Below are 23,916 nucleotides of genomic sequence, written 5' to 3'. Positions count from 1 at the left end.
GTTAGGTTCCTGAATTTTTCTCAAATATATATATATATATAAAATAAATATATTTGTAGTTAGGTTCCTGAATTTTTCTATTATTACTAAATGGCCCTAAAGTTTGAATTTGTTTAGTATTTTTTTTATTTGTGTACTTTGTTAAATTTATTAATTCTCTTAAAATTGCTGCATATTTTTTTAAAATCAAAATTAGTTAGGAGCTTTCATATAAGTTTTTCGTTTTTCCTAAGAGATTTAGTAAATAAATAGGATTTTTTGAGGGAAATAAATAAGAAGTTTTGGTTTAAAAGGTTTGTTAAGACAATTTTGAGAAAAAAAATCAAAGAAAACTTATTATTTTGCAATATTTTAATTTTTTATAAATTAGAAGCTAAATTATTTTTTATATTAAATAGTGGCTCGCCTGTTAAATAGATTTACAGACATTAGAGAGAGAGAGCGAGAGAGGAAATTAAAAAAATAATTTTAAATAAATAAAAATATTTTTATCATTTTTTTATGCTATACATAATCTGTTATGTCATTCTTATATCTATTTCTGTGCAAATTCAAGCATGGTAAAATTTTTCTTCCTATAAAATTAAAATTAGAGCTTTTCTTTTGTTGTTTAAAATAAAATAAAAGTTATTGAATAATAACTATTTTTTAAAATATTTTTTTATTTTAAAAATCAATTAAAATAATATTTTATTTTAAAATTCTATTTTTTAACTTAATATATCAAAATAATTTAAAAAACATTAATTTAAAATAAAAAAAAATATTTTTAAAACGGTGTAGTCACAACACCAAACATGTTTTTAAAATATTTGATTTTAGAACTTCTCTTCTCTTTTTTTTTTTTTTTTTTTTACTAATCTTCTTCAAAACTCACAAAAACACCTCCCACGAGTAGTATATTGCTAAATTATTCTGAAAGATAGGATATGAAATTATCATGGGATTGAACATTAAAATATGAGGAAATTGAATCTTTCCCAAATTAGAAATTAATAACATGAACTTGTCAATCCAAAGTTAGAACGACAGTACCAAATCTTGTTAATAGAAAATTACAAACTGTCAAAGGTCAAATTCCCTCCGTTCAACAGAAAGTGATCGCAAATCCTTTATTAAAATCGGAAAGACCACGACCAGTAAAGCAACAGTCGGTCACCTGTGAAATTTAATTTTTTACCTCCAAAAAAACTAATATGGGTAAATAAAGAGACACGTGGTCTGGGGGACTGCGATCGGTGAAAGACATCAAAAGACAGCTAAACCATAGTTATAACTCCCCTGTACATATAGATCGGTTCATATTGAAAAAATATATATATATTAATTGATTCAATTTAGCCGGTTTAATAGTCTGGGTTCACTTATAACAGGATCAATTCAGGAAAACCCAATTGAAAATTAATTGATTTTTTTCTAAATTTTTTATTAAAATAATATTATTTTAATATTATTTAAAAAAACAATATTTTTATATTAATATAGATAGAATCAAGTTAATATCTCAGACTAAATCAATCTTTAATTTAGGTTTTATAAATTGGAGTTGGGCATTATTTAAAAATATGATTGGAACTGTATTTTAAAAAAAATTAATTTTTTACTTAAAATTAATTTTTTTATGTTTTTATATTATTTTTAATATACTAGTGTTAAAAATAATTTTTAAAAAATAAAAATATATATATTATTTTAATATATTTATAAATAAAAAATATTTTAAACCCCAATAAACAACTTCTTCATGATAAACACAGCTATTTATAATATATTTTTTAACATTCATTTTACTATGCTTGCTTTTGTACGAACAAACTAGGCATGTACAAGCATGTTTAGAAAGGATGGGGGAGAGAAAAATGAACATGAGTGGCAAATCAAAAGGCAAGATTGCGAGGAAGCTGGAACTTGCAATCATAATGATTACTCTAAATCATAAATCTCGTTGTTTTATTTACATGCACGTATTATATCCCACGTAGTTGGAATAAATATACATATAATACTTGGTTGATTGGAGTGAAGAAAAATAACAATTTTGTTTTTTTTCCCTAACAAACTTCTTATATACTCAATGACAAATGATTATCAAATGGTCTATTTATTAAAAAAAAATCATCTTATTTTTTTATATATTATTTAAAAAAACAAATTACAGATTAGATAAGTTAACCAGATCAATCTAAAATTATATCATTTTTTAATAATTTTTATTTAATAAAATTAAAATAACATCGTTTTAATTTTTTTAAATCAAATTGAATTTTAAACGGATCAACTAAGTCATGAATTGACTCATCAGATAAGCCAAGTTTAGCCTAATCAACCAGCAATGAATTTAATTTAAAATTCAACTTAGGTTAAGCTAAATTTAATAACATTACATGAAGGATTATCAAATGGTCTATTTATTACAAAAAAAAAATTATCTTATTTTTTTATATATTATTTAAAAAATGATTATCAAATGGTCTATTTATTAAAAAAAAATCATCTTATTTTTTTATATATTATTTAAAAAATCAAATTACAGATTAGATAAGTTAACTAGATCAATCTAAAATTATATTATTTTTTAAGATTTTTTATTTAATAAAATTAAAATAATATCATTTTGATTTTTTTAAATCAAATTAGATTTTAAACGGATCAACTGAGTCATGAATTGACTCATCAGATAAGCCAAGTTTAGCCTAATCAACCAGTAATGGGTTTAATTTAAAATTCAACTCAGGTTAAGCTAAATTTAATAACGTTAAGCTAAATTTAATAACATTACATGAATGAAAATGCAACCACAAATTGAAAATGACATTTGCAGCTCTGGCATTTGGTTAGTGTTCCGAGATAGAAAAGATGGAGACAATCAAAAAATAAATATGTTTGGTTAAAGGAATAGAGATATAAAAATAAATATTCTTGACACATTTTTATTTTTGCATGTTTTAGTTGGATAGTTTTGAAATTGAAAGTTTTTTTACAAAGATATTTAGAAATAGAAAATAATAAATATTGTTTCCTGAAACATGTCATTTCTATACCTCATGTTTTAGAAGTGTATAAATTCACTCAAAATCGAGGCTTGGATCATGGGTCGATTGACCCGATTTAACATAAGAATAAAAATAATTATCATCATAGTTAGGTTGATTAATCCAATTTAATATAAAAATAAAAATAATTATCATCATAGTTTTTAAATCTGATTTAAAGGTCAATCTAGAGCAAGGTTTGGGTTACAAGTGAAGTTAACTATTGATTCGGGTTAACATAAGAATAAATATTATTATTATAATAATTTTAAAACTCAATTTAAAAATCAACTCGGGATAAGGTCCATGTCTCGTCTTAAAAGGATCAATCATAGTTGACCCAATTCAACATAAATAAAGTGGTTATTATTGTAACTATAAAACTCAGTTCAAGGACCGACTCAGGGTAAGGCCCAAGTCACGTGTTAAGATGATTAACTCAAGTTGACCTAGATCAATATAAAATAAAAATAGTTATTATTATAGTTTTAAAATTTAATTCAAAGATCAACTCGAAGCAAAGCCTTGATCATGGATCACGAGAGTTAGCCCATATTAGTGTGGGAATAAAAATTATTATTATCATAGTTTTAAAACTTGACTGTGGGATCAACTCAAGATAAGGTTCAAGTTATGAGTCTGGAGAATCAATCTAGGTGACCTAACATTTTTATTTTTATTTAAAAAAAAATCAACAAGTTTTTCGCAAATATTTTATTCCGAGTTGATCTAAGTATTTGATCACATCATGTTAAGTTAGTTATTCCTCTATTTTTAAAACTTAAATCAGTTCAAGTCTTAGATTAATCTACTAAGTCAGTTCAGGTCTTGTAACTATAATTATTATAATATTATCAATTTTAATACTCGATATAAACTAAAATAAAAAATTATTATTTTAAAATATATTAGTTTGATAATAATATATATTAAAAATAAAATAATTTTTTTCATAGTTTATTATGTCTTATTTATTATAACTAAACAAGATATAAAAACAATTATTTTATCTTATATTTTACTACTATATACAATTTTATCTTTATTTTATTTTATATCTTATCTTTCTTATACTGAGGATAATAACCAAAGATGGGATAACAATAACTTTTTAGGAGAAAAGGAAGGGAAGAATAAGGAATATATAATCTTGTGGATTCTATTCGTTCGGTGGAGTGAACAACACAAAAAGTGGATCTTAGCTTCGTTGGCATCTGTGGGCCGACGTCCATTCCGTCCACCCATGTCCTGCGAATTTCACGTGTGAATAACAGAGAACTTTTCTCAAGCGGTATGGTTGACGCGTATAATAATTGACTGATTAAATTCTTTCGAGTCCCCATATATTGCACATTGTTTCATTTTAGTACATCTTAGTTGCCTTTACAGTCATAAAACTATGAATTTACCTCTCTCCCTCCCTCTCTCTTATCCAAGTATTAGGCGATAAAAATATCCAAATCCTATTGTTGGGAAAAAAATTATAAATTTTGAGATTATTTTTATCAATTTTACATGGGTGTTTTATATGTTCTCTCCCTTTTTAATATTTTTTCGTGATTTAATCTAATTAATATATCTATTCTATGATCAAATAAATAATCGTTTTAGATTTTGCATGTATGCTCATCGGCGCATTATACAATAATAAAAATATAAATAACATATATAATATTCAAGACTAAAGTTGATGGTTTGAGATTATATTACTTTTTTATTTTATTTTATTTCATTATTATTAGTTTTTGGTGGAACCTTCTCCAACTTGTATAAACTCATTACCTTACATTATTCTATTATTGGTGGTTCAAGAATTTTTTTTTTTACATATATATAATTTAAAATATACGAGAATATCATGATTTTCAGATCTACTGAATATTTTATAAATTTAATAGATAAATAAGTGATAAATAAAGCATTATGGGAATGGCAGGTATATAGAAAGGAGATCGAATCCAAATATAAAGAAAGGAAACAAACCCCTTTCCTATTAAACTACGGCCTCAAATGCCGAAGGAACTTTTCTTGTTTTACCGTAAATCTTGTGCCAGCAAGAAGCATCTTATTCTTGTAATTTCAAAGATAGAATCGGAATTCAAAATGTTGTGTATAGTGGGAGAATTCGTAGAAAAAATGAATAAAGAAAGTACTTGTTCAGGATTACGATTGCACAAGACTTTTATGAAATTTTAATTTTTATTTTTTTTTGTTTCTAAATTATTTTAATGGATTGCTATTAAAAATAAAAAAATTATTATTTTTAAAATAAAATACTTTAAAAATCAACTTTAATTATACTCTTATAAAAGCAACAAGTAAGAGGTCGTTTTATTACTATTAAATAAAACTAAAAGCTTTTTCACTGAAATAGATGCAAGAAAATGTTAAATTAAGACAAAACACTGTTGAAGTCAAACACTATTCATATATTAATTTACGTGAAAGCATTATAAGAAATTGAAATGATAACTACAAAAATTCTGAGTGTAGAAGAAAAGGACAGGCATTAAATTTTAATAAATTGGGGGGCTTGGATATTCTCCTCATGGGATGGTGACGCTGTGTCCTTCACATGGCGTTGATCGGGTTTTATGTGCCGATGCCCATAGAAACTTGGCAATTTTACTCATTCCACGCCAAACCAACGTGATTGATTTTTTAATTTTTAATTTTTATAAGAGATTTCAAGAACGCACTGATTGATTTTTATGCTGACAAAACAGAGAGTACTGAAGAAGAAAGAAAATCTTGGGAGTTAGGAACTAAACAGGAAGGGAAGGGAATGAAAACTGGTAGTCAGATCAGACCCCACTACATGCGGTTTCCTCTATCTTCTCTCTCAAGTCTCCTTTTCTTTCTCTTTCTCTCAACTTGTTTCCCTCTCTCTTTTTACCCTTTCAAACACTTCAAAAACCAGCAATATCTGTTATATACACACACCCTTTTCTTCATGGCATTTGCTATATTCACATCTTTGAAGTCTCATTCTTTTTGTTTCATATAATATAGTAAAGGTCTTGTCTTTGATTCAATGGAGACTGGATTGGAGAAGAACCATCAAGGAGGAGGAGGACTGAAGAGACTGAGATGTTCAGTTCAAAACTATGACTGGGGCAAAAAAGGGACAGAGGGGTCTGAGGTTGCAAGGCTATATGAATTGAATTCTCGGTCTGATTTGGAATTGGAAAAGAAGAAGCCTTTTGCTGAGTTTTGGATGGGTACACATGGTTCTGGGCCTTCTTTTGTGGTGGAAAGTGGTGTGGAGAATGGCGACTCAATTGGGTCAGGGAGTATGAGTTTGAAAGAATGGATTTTTAAGAATCCTAGTGTGCTTGGTGATAGAGTTTTGGATAAGTGGGGTTGTGATCTCCCTTTCTTGTTCAAGGTACTATCTCTTTTTTTTTCTTGTATGATTTTGTTTGTGTTGTGTTTGAATTTATGTTTTCGTTGAGTCATGAGTGTGATTTTTTGTAATTGTTTCTTTTATGATTAGAATGAATTGTGGTTTTTGTGTCTGTATATTAGACTAACTTCTTTATCTGTGTTTGATTTTTTTTAAAAAAATCACTGTGTTTTGATCGAATGTTTTCAATTTGATTTTCAAAGTTTGGTGTGTGATAGGTACTTTCTGTGGCAAAAGCATTGTCGATTCAGGCTCACCCAGACAAGGAATTGGCAAAAGTTCTACACAAGTTGCAGCCAAATCGTTACAAGGATGACAATCATAAGCCCGAGATGGCTTTAGCCATAACAGAGTTTGAGGCCCTCTGTGGTTTTATCAGTATTGGGGTGCTCGATTGTTCTCTATCTTTCTTGCATTATCTAATTCGCAAATTCTTCGAGTTGATTTTTGTTCATTGGTAGTGTTGTGAATCTTGATTGGAATTGAAGCACTTTTAGAGGTCATTCTGATGCATGAGAAGCACAAAGGCTCCTTAAATTATTTATTTTTCATTTTATGAGAAATCTAAAGATTCAATCAAATCGATATGATTCTACATAAATTAACCCGTATCTCTTGGTAATTCTTTTTATTAATATTTCTAATGGGCTAGAACTATGTGGTTCTCAACTGTAATAATCATCAGTCTGGCGATTGATATCAAGTGACCACAACTTGTTTTGATTGCATCGCTAAGATGATAGGATACTTTTGAGTTCCTTATCCTTTATTGCTGCCCTTTTGGGTTCCTTAAAGTTGCGAGAGAATTACCATGTCATCAACAAACTTCTCCTTCGCCTTATAAAGCATGCATTTTTAAAAGAAGCCTTGAACAGGAAATGGTTATTGCAGACTGCAGGCATATTGAAAACCCATGACTTCTCAATGTTAAATGGGAACTTATTAATCCAAAGAAAATGAGGGTGAAATCTATCTATCTTGTATCGATTAGATCTGAATAGGCATCGTTTTTTTTCTCAGTTGATCAAGGTCACCATTACTTTCTTCTAACAACCTTGACTTTGTTTATTGCATCTCCACATGCATATTTTTAATTCTTTTTTATTAATAAATCTGTTAAAGCCATATCCATTTTTTCATTCAATCGAAGCAAATTGATAAATTTCCAGGAGCTTAAAGGTGTGCTTCGAGATGTTCCAGAGGTAGTAGAATTGGTTGGCAGTGCGGAAGCAAACCGAGTCTTGCAAATCCATGAGCAAGATCACGAGGAAAAAGTAAAATCTGTTCTGAGATCAGCTTTTACCCAACTCATGTCAGCGAGCCAAGAGATCACGGCTGAAGCAATATCAAAATTAAAAAGTAGATTGTATATGGAAAGCAAGGTTAGTTGAGATTTTCTTGATTAAAGATGCCTGCTTTGTAAGGTGATCCGAATGCCGTGACTAACATGTGTCATGGATTTGCATTTAGGGTTAAAAGAATTCATGTTGAGTGTTTCTTTCATGAATAAAAAACTGATAACAAAAGAATTGCAGTAGAGTATTTTATTAATGACTTGTTAAGCTATATCATTCTTGATTTTCTGTCATGCTCTTGATTTAACATCTTAACTTTTTTATCTGTCAGACAAGACAGTTGACAGGAAAGGAACAGTTGGTCTTGCAGTTAGAAAAGCAATATCCAGCTGATATTGGTGTCATATCAGCCTTCTTTCTTAATTATGTAAAGCTCAATTCTGGTGAAGCTTTGTATCTTGGGGCAAATGAACCCCATGCATATCTATACGGTGAGTGTATAGAATGCATGGCAACCTCAGACAATGTTGTGAGGGCTGGTCTTACACCCAAGCTCCGGGATATTCAAACTCTTTGTTCCATGCTCACATACAAACAGGTAATATATTCATGCATGTATGTATTTCATTTAAAAAAATAATGTGTGAATTTGCATTATTTTTTGTTTAAATTTGATAAATACGTTGGGCTTTTTAAATCAAATCCCTTGCAGTCACCTATAGCATGTAATACTCCAGAAACCATATGCCTTGCATTTTAAAAAAAGTCATTTATTAGAAAGGGCCAAAAGAACAGGATGGGAAATATTTCTCGGCACAACAGTTTTAATTTCTGTGATTACTTTTTAGTAGCTAAAACGGGAAATTCTTACAGAGAAGAATATTATCTTATGACACCTTCTCTGTGTTTGAACCTGGGCCTTCTTTTTTAACTGGGCACTCATTTTGTTTATTAGCCAATGGAAAGGAGATTGGCCATGAGTCGGAAGTAAATCTTCACCAGATTGTGATGGGTTGCACATATTAACATTTGAAGTTTGATTGCTCTGCTGTAGTTATGTAGTTATTTGCTGTTTATTCACTCGTTGCTCTTCATTGACCTCGGCTTAAGAATCAATAAAATTCTGATGTGGATAGTGTTGCATCAGCATGCATCTACACACATTGAAGAAAAGACAACGCTGCTGTCATTTTTCATAAAGACAACAAAGGAACTTAAGCTATTAGAATGCAGGGGAGATTTTTTCCCCCCTAAATTTGCTTTTAGTGGCTCTGTCTTAGCAACTTTTTGTTGCAAAATCATTGATGATGATGCTGGTTCTGATCCAGGGCTTCCCTGAAATCTTAAAAGGATTTCCTTTGAGTCCATATACAACAAGATACCTTCCACCTTTTGATGAATTTGAGGTTGATCGCTGCATTCTTCCAAGAGGGGCATCAACAGTGTTTCCCGCAATTCCAGGTCCATCCATTTTTCTTGTCATGGTTGGCGAGGGTGCAATGTGCGCAGGATCATCCAAAGATGAAGTTATGGAAGGAGATGTCCTCTTTGCACCTGCAAACTCTGAAATCACCGTATCAACTGCATCTGAGTTGCATCTGTATAGGGCAGGAGTGAATAGCAGATTCTTTCAAACCTTGAGGTGGTAGACACTGCAGCTTTCAGTTTTAGGATCGATTCAGTCTTCATGCCTTGTACTATTTATTTCCAAGATTATATTTATATGTATTATATTACATGTAATATGATATCCGAACTTAGCATGTAAATGCAACAAACGTATAGTAAAAGTTATAGTATCATAATCACATATACTATTTTCAATTTGGTTCATCATGCTGATGCCGAAAAGCAAACAATTTTCAGCTCTACTTCGAGGACCTTGTGGTGCACAAGGATGGTATTTTCAAGTATAGCACAGGAGATTTTACTCTTCGAGGCTTGGATAGGGGTAAGTGAGTTTGTACTCAACATCATTTTAGGTTTTATCTTTCCTATAACTAGCTTTTTATTTAGAATTTTTACTTCACTTTTTAGCTGCCTAAATGTCATCTGTAACAAGTAACATGAAGCAATCATAATTTTATTATAGTTTATATTGAATAAGTGGCACGTGTTTTTTCTTTGTAGAAAAAATATTAAGACATTGTAAATATTTAAAAAATATATATAGTTCTAGTCATTGAATTGAGTTTTTTTATTAAAAAAAAAAGGAAGGAAAAAAAAAATCTAAGTGAAATTTAGTAAAGATGATGAATCTAATATCAAAATAACTCTATAAAAAATAATTAAAAAAATATTGATTTTCAACAAACTTAATAATGATAAACAAAATAAAAAAATAAAAAACAACTGAAATTAAATTGGTTTAACCTTTAAAATTTATAATATTAGTCATGAAGTTAAATCATAGCATAAAGGAAAATTTTGAAAAATAGAAACGTGCTATTCCCAATCAACAAAAATAATTAGAAATAAATTTTTAAAAAATAGATAAAAAAATTGATTGAAAAGAATAAGAATAAAATTTGATATAAAAAAATTCAAATCAAACAAATGAATATCAAATTTGATATAGAAATCAAATATAAAAAAAACTAAGTTTATAAAGAATTCAAAACCAAATATATTACAATTAAATTCAAATAGAAAAGAATAAAAACTAAAAATAACAATAAAACAAATGAGTATGAAATTTGATACAAAAATAAAATATAAAAAAACTAAGTTTATAAAGAATTTAAAACCAAATATATTACAATTAAAAAAATAAAGATTAAATTTGATATAAAAATTAAATATCAAGAAATAAAATTTAAAAAATAATTAACTTAATAAATAATTTAAAATCAAATAAATTACAATAAAAAATAAAAATATAATTTAAATAAATAACTATACTTTTTTATTTTTTGGAAAGGCCAACACATTTTTTTAGAAGGGGAGAGTGGAGAGAGGGGGAGAGGGAAAAAATATGAACAAAGCTCAACTGGCGGTATTCACATTTATTTTGGTACCACGCGCACCATCCTAATAAATACCACACTTGTTGGTGTCATTTTTTAATATAAATAATATTTTATATATAAAAAGGTTCAATTACCCCTAACCTTATAACAAAAAAACCATAACACAATCTAAAAAATAATATTTTTTATTTTTACTATTCTTGACTTGTTATTTCAATTTTGTTTTTAACTATAGCATAATATTGATATTGAATATTCTTGGATAATTTGCATACATGCATTAAAAATAATAATAAAAAAAAGACCCCAAATCCTAAAGTTGGCAAGGAATGGTAGCTACAGTGTTTTACCTTTGGATTGAGTATATTAGCTGTAGTTTATATGAAACATGGGATCCTAATACAATACGTGAGAAAAGAAATAACATAATTATAATCACAGTTATAAATCAACATGTCAAAACAAATGATTTATTTTATTTTTTCAAAATAATATTATTTTAACTTTTACAAGACAACACTGATAGATTTTTTTTATTTTTTTAAATAATATTATTTAACTTAATTTATTTTTTTAACAAAAACACAAGTTTAAATTGACAAGACGAAACCGGTTTGACTTTTTTTAAGAAATATAAATCAACATGTCAAAACAAATGATTTATTTTATTTTTTCATAATAATATTATTATGACTTTTACAAGATAACACTGATAGATTTTTTTTATTTTTTTTAAATAACATTATTTAACTTAATTTATTAAAAAAAAACAAGTTTAAATTGACAAGAAGAAACCGGTTTGACTTTTTTTAAGAAATAATATCTAAAAGTTGCGTTGCCTTTTGTTTTGATTGGAGGTTTTTTAATATAAAAATTAAGACATTTGACTTTTTTTATACCCATAGTTTCCAATAATTTGATTTTTTTAAGATATCAAAAACAAGTTTTAAAAAATTATAAAAAATATTATTATCTTGATGCAAGTACTCGAAAAACAACCAAGTGTAACATGTTCTACAACCACCACTACCGATAAGAAATTTTTCATAAGAATCCACAGGAAGTCAACACACATATTTTCCAATAATTTGATTTTTTTAAGATATCAAAAACAAATTTAAAAAAATTATAAAAAATACTATTATCTTGATGCAAGTACTTGAAAAACAACCAAGTTCTACAACCACCACCACCGATGCGTAAGAATTTTTTCATAAGAATCCACAGGAAGTCAACTCAGAAGTGCATGGTAAAAGAAAACTTGAAGAAACGTGTCCTATTCAAATGACATTCAATCAAATTCAAGAGACAAAATTTTAAATAGTATCCTATCTGCTTCCAGTTATAGAACTCTTGAATAGAATAACATTGCACAAACTCAAAAAGTTCTTCAGGCCTCTGTTACCGGGAAATCAAAAACCACATCTTTTCCTGTAAGCTTCCGGTAAACTCCAGCATATGATTCTAGCTTGTACTCGGTGTTGTTGCGCTCCTTGGGATCCAAGAAGATCTGAAACAATAAAAACAAAACGAGATTTCTTGAGAAAAGCAGAGATTATGGTGATAGAGCACACAATACAATCTATAATTTTCTGTTCCTTTTGACTTAAATGTCCTAGTTACCTTGCTAATTTTGGATCCATCAATCCTGTATCTGGTTCGTTTTCCAACAATCTCAGCAGGATACACTAAATCCTCAAGCATGGCCTCATGCACAGCAGTTAGGGTGCGGGAGCGGGGGCGCTGAACAGCAGAGCCTTTCTTTGGTGGACGCACGATCCTTCGGGTAGCAAGCAGAACAACATCCTGCCGGATTATAAGGGAAGCATATGAAACATGCCTCAGAGTTCAGATTCAAATATTTATTCAACTGAAACCGGGATTGACTTGTATATTAACCAAAGATTAGGAACTGCAAATGCTGAGCCCCTTATTCTAAGGAATGAAACCTGCAGCCTACTAGTTGCAAGTTCAAGACTTTACAATTGGCCACCTCTCAATTACACATGTAGAAAACTATGAATCTGAGAATATGTTACCTTCCCGCTGAACTTTTTCTCCAGCTCTCTAACAAGGCGAAGATGAACCTTGCGATAAGACTTCCTCAGTCTATAGGGAACATAAATGACAATAGCTTTGCGGTTTCCAGCAACATCTATTTGACTGCAAATTTACAAAATTAAAATTTAGCAAATAGACCAGGCACCAAAAGGAAAGCAGAAAACTGAAAGAAAATTTCAAAAAGTTTTGCATATAACAAGCATGCAATAGTGTACTTACACCGCAGAATTTATAAAGAGATCTTTTAGATCACTTTTCAGGTCTGAGCTGGTATTTTCCAAGTCAAATAATGCCTGCAGAAGAAAAGCATTTAGATTTCATCACACTTGACTCATTTATGCCAGGAATGCAAAGTAATCAGATAGAAACCTAAGGAGTTAACCTGGGCAACTGTCTCCTCAAACTCAGTTGGTTCAGCATCCTTGTCCTTTTGGATCTTCTTCCTTGTGGTGAACATCTTCACAGATCTACTTAGCAACAGCAAGAGATTACATTCAATAACTGAACTAGAATTGTCAATTCAAATTCACCATAGTAGCTATCACCACATTCTTTTACGAGTTGTCAACCTAATGGCACCTAATTTCGTGTCATGCATCAATAGGTAAGATCCCTTCAAATTATTTTTTTCAGAAATGAACCAGGAGTTGGAGAACAAAACATCAAAGAATGGTAAATCCCACAACGTTGTATAGATATCCCACCAAAAGGCAGACTTAACTCCAAACTTTTTTGGCGCCTTGCAGCAAACAGATGATAAGCTACCAAGGGTTTTAAAGAGACAGAAATTTTTTTTTAAAAAAAACCCACTATTAGTAGCCTAGCAAACAAATACATGCCTAAAGCACAACAATTCAAAACCAAGAACCAGTCCAGACAACTCATGCATTTCAAAAAAACTTCCATTTTTTATCATCTTAAAAACCATTCTCATGCATTTCAAAAAAACTTTCATTTTTTATCATCTTAAAAACCATTCTCACTTCTCCTCTATACCCTCTCTACTCGATTTACTAACAAGCCGATTACATTGTATAAAAAAACTAATCAAATCTAAACACGCAAATGCAAGAGACAAGGTTAATGCATCAGCCTAATCTAGTGTTTCTATACAGTACATGCACACAAAAGCACACGATAGACAGCATCTTTAATCTCTCAAATAAGTGCAAAATAAGAGAAAATAAAAGCTACCCATTTGCTTCGGAGACAAAACGCACCACATAAGAAAACAGTTAATGAACAAGAAATAACAAAACTACGAGGCTAAAATTATTACGTCAAGCAAATACATAAAAAGGTAAAAATCTCAGATTAAGATTTTGATAAAAACAGAAATTAAAGAGAGCCCATTGAATTCTTTGAAGCTTACCAAAGCAGCAACGAGAAGAAGAAGACGTTCTGGCTGGTGCTGGTTCTGGTTCTGCTGACAAGCGACGGTATGAGATGAAGTGCAGGTTTAATAAGAAAGATTTAGGGTTACATATTCTTTGGACGGTCAGGATTCGCTTAGACATATGGGCTGATTTCTACTTTGGGCCGGTAAAATAGGGCCTATTTGTTCCTATTTTTTTTATTTTCTATTCTGGTGGAAATGATTTGATAATATATTATTCGGCTGTGTTCCAATAAACTTGTTATCATGTTATTTGAATTAAACAATTATAAAATACATAAACTTATTGTAGTATTTATAGAAGCTAAAAATTGACATTATCCATTTAAATTAACATGGTATTTAGTAATTGAAGTAAATATATATATTTACAGTAAAAAATATATATGCAAGATTTTTTTAAATAAAAAGTACATTACTTATATCTATGAATTTGAGAAAAAAATAATGTTGCTATGAATATTTTAAATGATAATGAGATAAATATGTGCTAATGATAATTTTGTGAGATTGTTTTTATATTTTCCAAAAACAAAAACAAATAAATAAGCTTTCATTTTAAAAAGCGTCTTCATCCTATTTTTTTAAGTGAAACCTCATAGCTTATTTGGCCCATTTTATAATTATCATGTTGTGACTAATATATTATGTGTTGATTTAAATATGTTAAATAGTTTGGTGATAAATTGTTGTGTTGTTATGGAATAATTGCTTCTTCTTTTTTAATTATTTGATATTTTATTGATGTGTTTTTGGAGTTAAAATTAAAATAAATTACTTGAAACATGAATTCTTACAAATATAATTATAATTCTTAAATCATGGGCTCCACTATAGCATAAGATAATGTGAATATTTAATGCATGTATGTTTTATTTATATAATTAGTAACAACGGACCATAGTTGATGAGGGATGGTTCACCCGTAAGTGTAGTCGTTGGATTTAAAGTACAAGACTTATCTAGAGATATATATGCTCAGTTTGTCACCAGACGATGACCAGTCCACTAACATAAAATTACTCCACGGAAACGTATGGTCGGTTCACCAAGGAGGGAGACACGTGGTTGGTCCAAAATACATGTGGTTGATCTGCTAAAAAGGGATTTAAAAAGGCAAATTCATTACGGAAAGATCGAAACTCATATTATTTTCTTCGACCCATTATTATTTCTCACGTTTTTTTTAATGTAAAAACACATAATATTAAGCATTTAGAGTGTAGTTGATGTTAATTTTTAAAGTATTTTTTATATTAAAATAATATTTTTTAATTAATTTTTAAATTAGAGTATCAAAATAATCTAAAATATATATATAAAAAAATTATTTTTAACAAAAAAAAATTGAATTTTTAAGAAACACACGTATTTCCAAGCAACTTGAGTTTTATTTTTTTCTTATCTCATTGTTTCCTTTTGTGTTCTTTTTTTTTCTCTCTTTCATTACTTTTCCAAATCAAATAAAATATATAAAAATGTTTAAAACCACAAAAAACTCACAAAAAAGCTAGAATATTTTTTTTTAAAAGGAGAAATTGCAAAATGTTATTTTTATTTATTATTGTAAAATTAGAGAGGTTATGATAAGAATGCTGGAAAGAAACTTGTATTTTTTCTTTGATCATTTCTTTTGAATATATTTATTTCTTCTTCTTGTAGCTCATCGTGGCATTCAAGCCCTTTAATCTTGGTGGCTAACATATGGATTTCTGATTTGGCATTATTTTCAAGCAATGTCATCGCTCATGTGTTCAGGTGGAATCAAAGCAACACAAATGGAATATCAATGTTACACACACACACACACCTGGCTTGAATTTAACAGAGTTTGACCAGTGAACCGAGTCAGTGAAGTGTCTGAAAGTTCTCTTAGATCAATATTTTATAAAGCTTCTGGTCAATCCAAGTTTGGATGAGGCCGCTTATACGCATTTGGATTCAGTGCTTAAAAATCAGGAAATTCAAGAACCATCTTGTTGAATGCTTCATTGCATGCCTTTCCCATTAGCCTCTCAAGTTCGTTTGTTTCTGTATTTTTTTCTCAGCATTCAAGAACCAAGAGAGCATGCTTTCCGAGCAGAGTTCCACCGAGAATCCCATCCCCACCATCCTCGCCTGCTACATTCGCGCAATGGTCCACACGTTGGTAAATCCCTGCTGCTGACTAAGATGGAAAGGGCTCCGGTGATGGACTTACGACCTCGTCTTCTTCGGCTAGCATCACGGGTGAAACGAATAGGAACAACGGCACAATGACATAGAAGATGGTATACTTTGCTATAGCTAGACGCCTGTGAGTTCGATATAGTATAACGGAATCATGAAATGGCTAATGGTTACAAGGTTTTCGTTAGTTTAACGTGGGATTTTATGTGGCCTGAGATATCATGACCTAATACCATTCGTTTGTATAATCTATGATAGTTGTAACCACAAAGGAGAATGATATAAGACCCACAACTAAGTTTTTCTTTTTCTTTGTTATTTGAAAATCATTATGGCTTTAAGAACCACACAATTTTCTCTCGCAAGATAAGCAAGTTTCGAGAAAAATCAAACAATGGTCCTAACTCCTATCTGCCTAAACAATTTAACCATGATAGAATAGCTCTAGCACCTTTCTCCCATGAACAATCTAGCATCATGTCATGGGCAACCCCTTCAACACAGATTGGTGATACACCATAAAACCTGCCTGTTTCGTTGAGTCCTTCAGTGTCCTGAAAATTTTATCAAGCAATAAACAACAAACTTTACTTAGAGGTAACGCAAGCAATAAAATAGGTCCAGGCTACAAACAAATGAAAATTGCAGTGATCTAGCAAAACTGGGACAATGGCAATTCAATTTTTCTCCTGGGTTGAAGCTGCAAGATTTTTGGTAAGAAATTCTCAGGCAAATTGTCTAGAATGGCCAGGATGTATATCCCTACAAAACCAATAAAAATGATACCATTTGGAAAAACTCTAGCATTGAGATTGAAGCAGAGATTATTCTGCCAAAAAGGACGATCACTGTTCAAAGACTTCCATATGAAAATGAGGGTAGTTAGATTCATGCATGAATTGCTTAGGCCACAAATATGGCAACTGCATGCTTTGCCAAAGATACATAAAATTTGGGAGCTAAATCATAAGGTGCTAGAGGAGAAAAAATTAATTGGATTTCAAGTGAGTAGGATGCCATTGAGCACAGCAAGGTGATGGGGATTTTGGTCTTGACTTCAGACCAACCAAACGAGGGTTTTTTTTTTCCCCCGGTATAATAAGGATGGTCCTTATCAAGAAAGGCCACTTCTGGTGCCTTACCATTTTAAGAGGGAATCTCCACCCCTGACATGTCTTTAAGAAAACATCAGAAGGAAAAGTCCCACTCAGAAATTCAGACACAAACATGACAACTGACATTGCCAAGGATGGGATCAGGCTTTGAATATAGAATAGATGAATGTGACATATGCCATGATCAGATAAGAAAGAGAATGAATCAAGACAAGCAGCAACGGCAGAAATTTTAACTTTATTTTATTTTATTTTACTTTTTCCTTCTTTGAATCCTTGGAGGCCTGAAGGAGTCAGCAACACCGAAATGATTGAACCAGAATTCTTGAGGTTGGATTCATGCCATGCATGACTTTTCACTATGTAAGACAACATACCCTGCCTATCACACACAGAGGAAAAAGACTCTATACCAAGGTGCTTTCTCAGGCTAACCTTTTGTAGGGATAAAGGAAAACCACAAAATCTCTGTAATTATAAGAAACTATGATTATCTCTAATGATAAGGAGCACATTGAGAAACACAGTACTTTTCAGAGAAATAGATCTGAATACTTGTATGAGAGAGGAATACCAAGGTACTCTAAGGATTTCAACATATTAGATCTGAATACTTATAGGAGGAAGATATGAGTTGCTTGAGTTATATATGAAATTACCACTATGAAATCATCATTTGCTCCCAGCACAAGCACTTCAATAGATGATTTTGGCACCGAAGGAACTGGAAGCGATGAATTAAGCTTCCTTAGATCAAACAGTGGCATTCTTGAGCTTTCTTTCATAAGTGCTTGGTAACTGAAAGAAACAAAAATGACTCAAAATTTGATGGTCAACTAAATAAACTAGAAATGGATGCACTTTTAAGGATGTAGCTTCCTATGTGTGAGGAAAAATTCTTTTAGATTGGCATGGTTAAGGTAAAAAAAAAAAAAAAACTGCAAATGGCTAGATTTCTAGGGGTTGGCAACTTAGCATTTGAATTTTGGTTGGTGTTATTCTCGTTTCAGAACTTGTAACTTCTACCACATTATTTATTATAAATACCAAAATAGCCTCATTTAATGTACTTCTTGAATTTAATTTTTAAAGAGTATATAAGAAAAACAGTTATGCTTGTTATTTATGACTTTATTTTCCAAAAATACAAATCATGTAAAATAGTTTTTTTTCCCTTTATAATTGAGCTGGTAGATATTGCAATATTTATGAATAAGTTACTCAATGAATCACGACCCTAAATTTTTTGAGTATCAAAGTACATATACTATAAATTATAAATTATTACTCATCTTATAGTATTATTTTATAATGTATTGATTTCAACATTAAAGCTATATATTAGGAACTCAAACTTATAGTGATTATAAATACCAATCAATGTTTGACAAGTTAGATTCTTCGAAATATATTATTTAAGAAAATATATATTATAAAGTATAAAATTTGAATCAATTGAAGATGTACACAAATTCTTGAGATATAGGTTTTTTTTTGTAGTCTTTTTTCTTCTTCTACTTATTTTCAACGAAACACAAACATGAATTTATCATAGAATCTAAAATTATAAAGTGATTAAGATATGTATTCAATACAGGTCATATTACTCACTAATAAAATGGTGAAGTAGGAGTCACAAGTAGTGAAGTGGAAATAACACATCCTTCTTTTTTTCAAAATATGATTTTCATTGCTTCCTGCTGATTGGAGATATTTAGTATTTATATAACAGATTAATAAGGCACAAAGTATGGCATCAAAAACCATAAAAAACAGTACCTAAAGCCTGGCCTTTGATAATTGCACATAAAATTTCCATCATAAACTCCCCTAAAAACACATAAATGTTCAATATAGTCATGACTTGGCACATTCTCAATGGCAATTCAGTGTTTACAACCAGGAATTTCATAGATGAATTTTGAGTTTGCTCAGTTGGCCAAGCCCTGAGGTATAACATATTGATTGACAGTGTTGAGCATCCTGGAAGGACCTCTAAGCGGAAGTCATACTGATCAAATGCTTCCCTAAGGACTATTGGTGTGAATCACACTAACATAATTGATTGATATATGCACGTTTCTACTGGTGATATCAATAAGCTATGCAAAAAAATCATTTGATTCATTTCCTTTAAGGCTAACACCTTTTTAAAAATGTGAGTTTGAAGTTTTAAAAAAGAAAGAGAAATTCCTGACATAAAGTACGCTTCCAGCTCTAGTTAGGTCGTGCAAAAAGTAATTTTCAAGCCAAAGTAAATTTCAGGTCTGATACCATATGCTTATCTCAACAAAACCATACACGCATGAAACCACATAAATATGTTGTATATTGTCCATTTGTCATATAGAACAATATGAAGAGTAAACTAGGTTATAAGAACATGGAGAAGAGTTATATAAACCAACCGTTTCACCAGATGATCCTCCATAGTTGATGTGAAAAATGTTTCCTTGCAGAGTGAAAGATCAGTTTGAAAAGCCTTAGCTGCCAAGCTGCGTGTCACCTGCTTATGGGTTCATATAAACATATCTATTATTTGAAGAGACTTATTTGACCAGCCAATCTTACTCTTTGAGTTAAGAAAATAAAAAGCAGAAATTCTGATGTCATGTTTTTGATGATGTGTAAATTGAAGTAATGAGTCCAGTTTTTCAACATCCAGGTTCCAATATTGAATAGGAAAGAAAAATATTAAAGAGGCATACTAATCTTCTATTTCAAAATCCCAAAGCAAATACCTTAAAAGCAGCAACAGGTTTGGAAAACAGATAACGCCACACTAATCCACTGGAAAGTATCAATCAAAATTTCAGTTTGGCTGGTTATGTTCAAGCGAAAAGTAAATTCATCATAAAAAGCGAACATACCTATTACCTGAAGGCGGTACAGAGCACACAAGCACAGCACCAGCAAGATCAGGGTACAGCATTTTCTTTTCTAGAATGAAGCCCAAAGAGCATTGCAGTTAAAGTACAAGTGAAGGGGGACTTTCTCAAACCAATAAAGCAGAGAAGATTACTCTGATGAAAAATATTTGTTCTTGATCACAATGAAACAACTGTTATTTTTAAATGTAATTAATTTCATCAAGTATATGTTAAGGTTTTGATCCACATGCACATGGCAGTGTTGTCATGAAGGGTATGAGTATATTATTGATCATGTCTCATGCTAAAAAATACCCCAACCATCTTGAATATAAGAATCAATCAACTAGAAGATGGATATTACCTAAAGTTTGTTTATTCCTTATATTTGCAATGTAGCACTGAATGATTAACCCTCCAAATGAATGCCCAAGCAAGACTGGCGGAGACATTAGTTTTTTCTGGATGAAGTCAGCGACATCACCTGCATGTGTCTACTGCAGATTTGAAAATGAATATGAAATAAGAAAAGCATTTTAATAGTGAGATATCTTGGATTATTATATAGAAGGAAAGCATCCTAGTCTGTGAAGGACTTCATCATCTCTAGTGAAGAGCTAAATTACCTGAAGAGAACCAGCAACAGGACTAGCTGGTGCATCACTTTCACCCTGCATAAACATAGGCAACATATGCCTAATCAGTACTATAATGGCAATCAAAATAATTCCAGGTATTTGTTCCACTGCATCTCAATGCCCTCATATAATTAACACCTTCGAATGCATATGATAGGAAAACGGTTCTTCTAGCTCATACAGCAGGGACGGCATTAAGCAATAAATGACTGAATTGCTATATCTCAAAAGAAGAAGAATGAAACAATAAAAAGATTACAAGCCAGACATAAAAGTATGAGACAACGAACTTATAGTTTTGAAATTTGGTGATGTTTGAATGTAAGATCATTGCTTGGTTACTTGCAAGTCATAGGAAGAAATGCCTTTCCTTCCAAATCTTCCAAACTCTTTTTGTTAAAACCCACTTAAGCCGGACAGAAATTGTCAAAAACGCGTGATTTTATACTAATCAATCATGTAAATTTTATACTAATTGATCCAAATAATGAGGAAAGGATTTACATATCTTTTTTTTTGCCCACATCACACATTTTTCAACAGTCAACCAAAGCAAATAAATAAATAAAAAAAGATAGAGAGAAACATCAACAAGAATAAAGCTCCACCAAAATACAGCCTTTCTTCCATATAGGATATACATATCTATTATACACTAACTTATGGTATCAAATTTTCAAGAAAATGGCACATTCAATACAGAAATTATAACAATAATTGAAAAACCAAGAATTCAAAAATCAAACATTTGTGGGGGAGAGAAAGGAAAGACACAGACCTGACCCAACAAGCTAACAGCATAGCTATCAAAGCCAAACCCTGAAAAGAAAGGCAACCAGTGCTCTGCCCAGCACCAAGCAGCGTGGTAACTTCCATGAACAAAAACCAAAGGTGGGTTTTTTTCACTGTTTCCTGGGCTTCTATTGTTTTCTTCGTCTGCCAGAACACGACCCTTGTGCTCAATCACTTCCATGTTCAGACCAGATGGAAGTTGGTGGAAAAGACGTGTCTGCCCCTCCTTCAACTCATAAGGGACCTGCATTTTGTAGGCTTTGTTGAGGACAGCAAGGGGTTTTGTGGTCATTTTGGGGATTGAGGGGTTTGGATGGAATAGGGAGAGGAGAGAAAAGGCAGCCATTGCTATCAAGCTTGGGTAACTACCAAAAGTTTCAGTTTTTCACTCATGGATAAGATTTTGTAGTCTCCTTTAGCCTTTTTTCCATTTTTCTTTTTAATCATTATTATCACAGTTCTTTTGCCCTTTCCATTTGTAATCTCGCCCCCTGTAATAGATGATAGCATTGTTGTCAACATCGTGATTTCGTACGTAATATTATACGATTTTATAAGAATATATATATAACATCTGACTAAAAATTAGTAAAATCTGATTTAATTAGTATAAAATTAATAAGATTGGTATGATTTTACAAATTTATTAAATTTATAATATAAGCCAGGTTTGAATTTAATTTTAAAATTTTTATTGATTAGCTTTGTGAGATTGAATATATCTTTTAAACTGTACATCAAATCAAGTTATGGTTGTACTGGAAAATATTAAATATATAAAACTATATTGTTGTAAAATTTTAAGTTAAATGAAATTTAGAAATATAATATTTTAGAGGGTCAAAGTTATTAGATGAATTTTATTAATTTTATTGAACTAGACCTTCATGTATTGTTTGGAACATATAATTATTAGATGAATTTTATTAATTTTATCGAATTAGACCTTCATGTATTGTTTGGAACATATATGAAGCGATAAAATTTTCTACAATTAAAATTGGACTGGAAACTAGACATCTCAAATTTTACAACCATATATGGCAGGCTCAGTAATTTATCCATATAAGAGATAATGACGTGTTTGAAATTAAAACTAAAATTTGTTAAGAATATGTGAAAATTAGAAATTTGGACTACACGGAGAAATTTTAGCATATCTGGAGCGGTGAAATTTTGCTACAATTAAAATTGAACTGGAAACTAGATATCTTAAGCTTTACAATCATATATGATAGGCTCAATAATTCGTTCATAAAAGAGAGAACAACGTGTTTGAAATTAAGATTGAAATCTACTAAGAATGTGCAAAAATTAGATATTCGGGCTACATGAAGAAATTTTAATATGAAATTTTTTTTCCAATTATCCTATTTTATTTATTTATTTAATGTTAAATAATTATTTTTAATTTAAGTTTGTTATGGCACATTAGACATTGTTTAAATGTTTATTTTATTATTGATCTTATACTAGTTAATTACTAGTTTAGACCCATTAGCTTGTAAACTAAAAGGGATCCATAAGAACTTGTTGTGATTGAAATAACCAAGTTGTCACCGGTTCTTGTGTATTTCATATCATTCAGTGATTCCCTATTGTATTGAAAAGTTTTGTTATGAATCCTGAGAAATTTTATTTCTTTGTGTTATTAATTTCTTAATTTATATCATCAACCTCTCTCATTTTATTTAGATTATTCATTAATTATAATGTTTTTGACCTTTTTTATTAGATTTTAATGTAATTTAATTTCTTGACCGAAATTATAAATATTTAATTAATTAAAAAATTAACACATAATTTTATGATTTTACTATCTAAGTTTATATTGTATTTTTTATGTCCCGTTAAAAAAGCATTTTTGACAACCTTTGTTGGTGGTTATTATTTATTGTAATAAATTAAATAAATTAAATTATTTATAGTATAAATTAAAAGAGTTGGTGCTTTTACTTTACACCATCTCACAAAAACACTATTAATCTCAATAGTTTTTTTCTTTATACACACACTTTAATATTTAGTTTATAAGATATTAGGATTCATAATTTATTATGGTCACACACTTTAATATTTAGTTTATGAGATATTAGGATTCATAATTTATTATGGTTTTTTTTAAATATGGTTAGCTCGGTCTTATAACTAGTGTTGCGAGTTTGGTAGATTG

General features: G+C 30.2%; 3 protein-coding genes across 5 annotated transcripts; 1 reads left to right on the top strand and 2 right to left on the bottom strand.

The window, feature by feature from the left end:
* Positions 1-5,694: 5,694 nt before the first annotated feature.
* LOC105133000 (mannose-6-phosphate isomerase 1-like) lies at positions 5,695-9,598 on the top strand. The gene is made up of 5 exons (XM_011036769.1): positions 5,695-6,420; positions 6,657-6,824; positions 7,608-7,820; positions 8,065-8,331; positions 9,062-9,598. The coding sequence occupies exons 1-5, from the start codon at positions 6,067-6,069 to the stop codon at positions 9,380-9,382; spliced, it is 1,323 nt and encodes a 440-aa protein (XP_011035071.1). The 5' UTR covers positions 5,695-6,066; the 3' UTR covers positions 9,383-9,598.
* A 2,298-nt stretch (positions 9,599-11,896) lies between these two features.
* Positions 11,897-14,246, bottom strand: LOC105132999 (40S ribosomal protein S7-like). The gene is made up of 6 exons (XM_011036768.1): positions 14,136-14,246; positions 13,146-13,230; positions 12,983-13,056; positions 12,742-12,865; positions 12,326-12,508; positions 11,897-12,212 (listed from the first exon to the last, which is right to left on the bottom strand). The coding sequence occupies exons 2-6, from the start codon at positions 13,218-13,220 to the stop codon at positions 12,093-12,095; spliced, it is 576 nt and encodes a 191-aa protein (XP_011035070.1). The 5' UTR covers positions 13,221-13,230; positions 14,136-14,246; the 3' UTR covers positions 11,897-12,092.
* Positions 14,247-16,605: 2,359 nt separating this feature from the next.
* LOC105132998 (bifunctional epoxide hydrolase 2-like) lies at positions 16,606-22,209 on the bottom strand. Of its 3 annotated transcripts, none has more exons than XM_011036766.1 (8): positions 21,730-22,206; positions 20,940-20,984; positions 20,678-20,807; positions 20,314-20,383; positions 20,185-20,233; positions 19,852-19,949; positions 18,103-18,241; positions 16,606-16,882 (listed from the first exon to the last, which is right to left on the bottom strand). In XM_011036766.1, the coding sequence occupies exons 1-8, from the start codon at positions 22,087-22,089 to the stop codon at positions 16,736-16,738; spliced, it is 1,038 nt and encodes a 345-aa protein (XP_011035068.1). In that variant the 5' UTR covers positions 22,090-22,206; the 3' UTR covers positions 16,606-16,735. The 3 variants fall into 3 exon arrangements, 2 of the variants coding, with proteins under 2 accessions (XP_011035068.1, XP_011035069.1); XR_843693.1 differs by lacking the exon at positions 16,606-16,882 and adding an exon at positions 19,055-19,140 and having other exon boundaries at positions 18,153-18,241; positions 21,730-22,209; XM_011036767.1 differs by lacking the exon at positions 18,103-18,241 and having other exon boundaries at positions 21,730-22,209.
* Between the last annotated feature and the right edge of the window lie 1,707 nt (positions 22,210-23,916).

Source organism: Populus euphratica, unplaced genomic scaffold (assembly GCF_000495115.2).
Source record: "Populus euphratica unplaced genomic scaffold, PopEup_1.0 scaffold99.1, whole genome shotgun sequence".
NCBI classification, from domain to species: domain Eukaryota; kingdom Viridiplantae; phylum Streptophyta; class Magnoliopsida; order Malpighiales; family Salicaceae; genus Populus; species Populus euphratica.
This window is presented reverse-complemented; position numbering and strand designations above follow the sequence as displayed.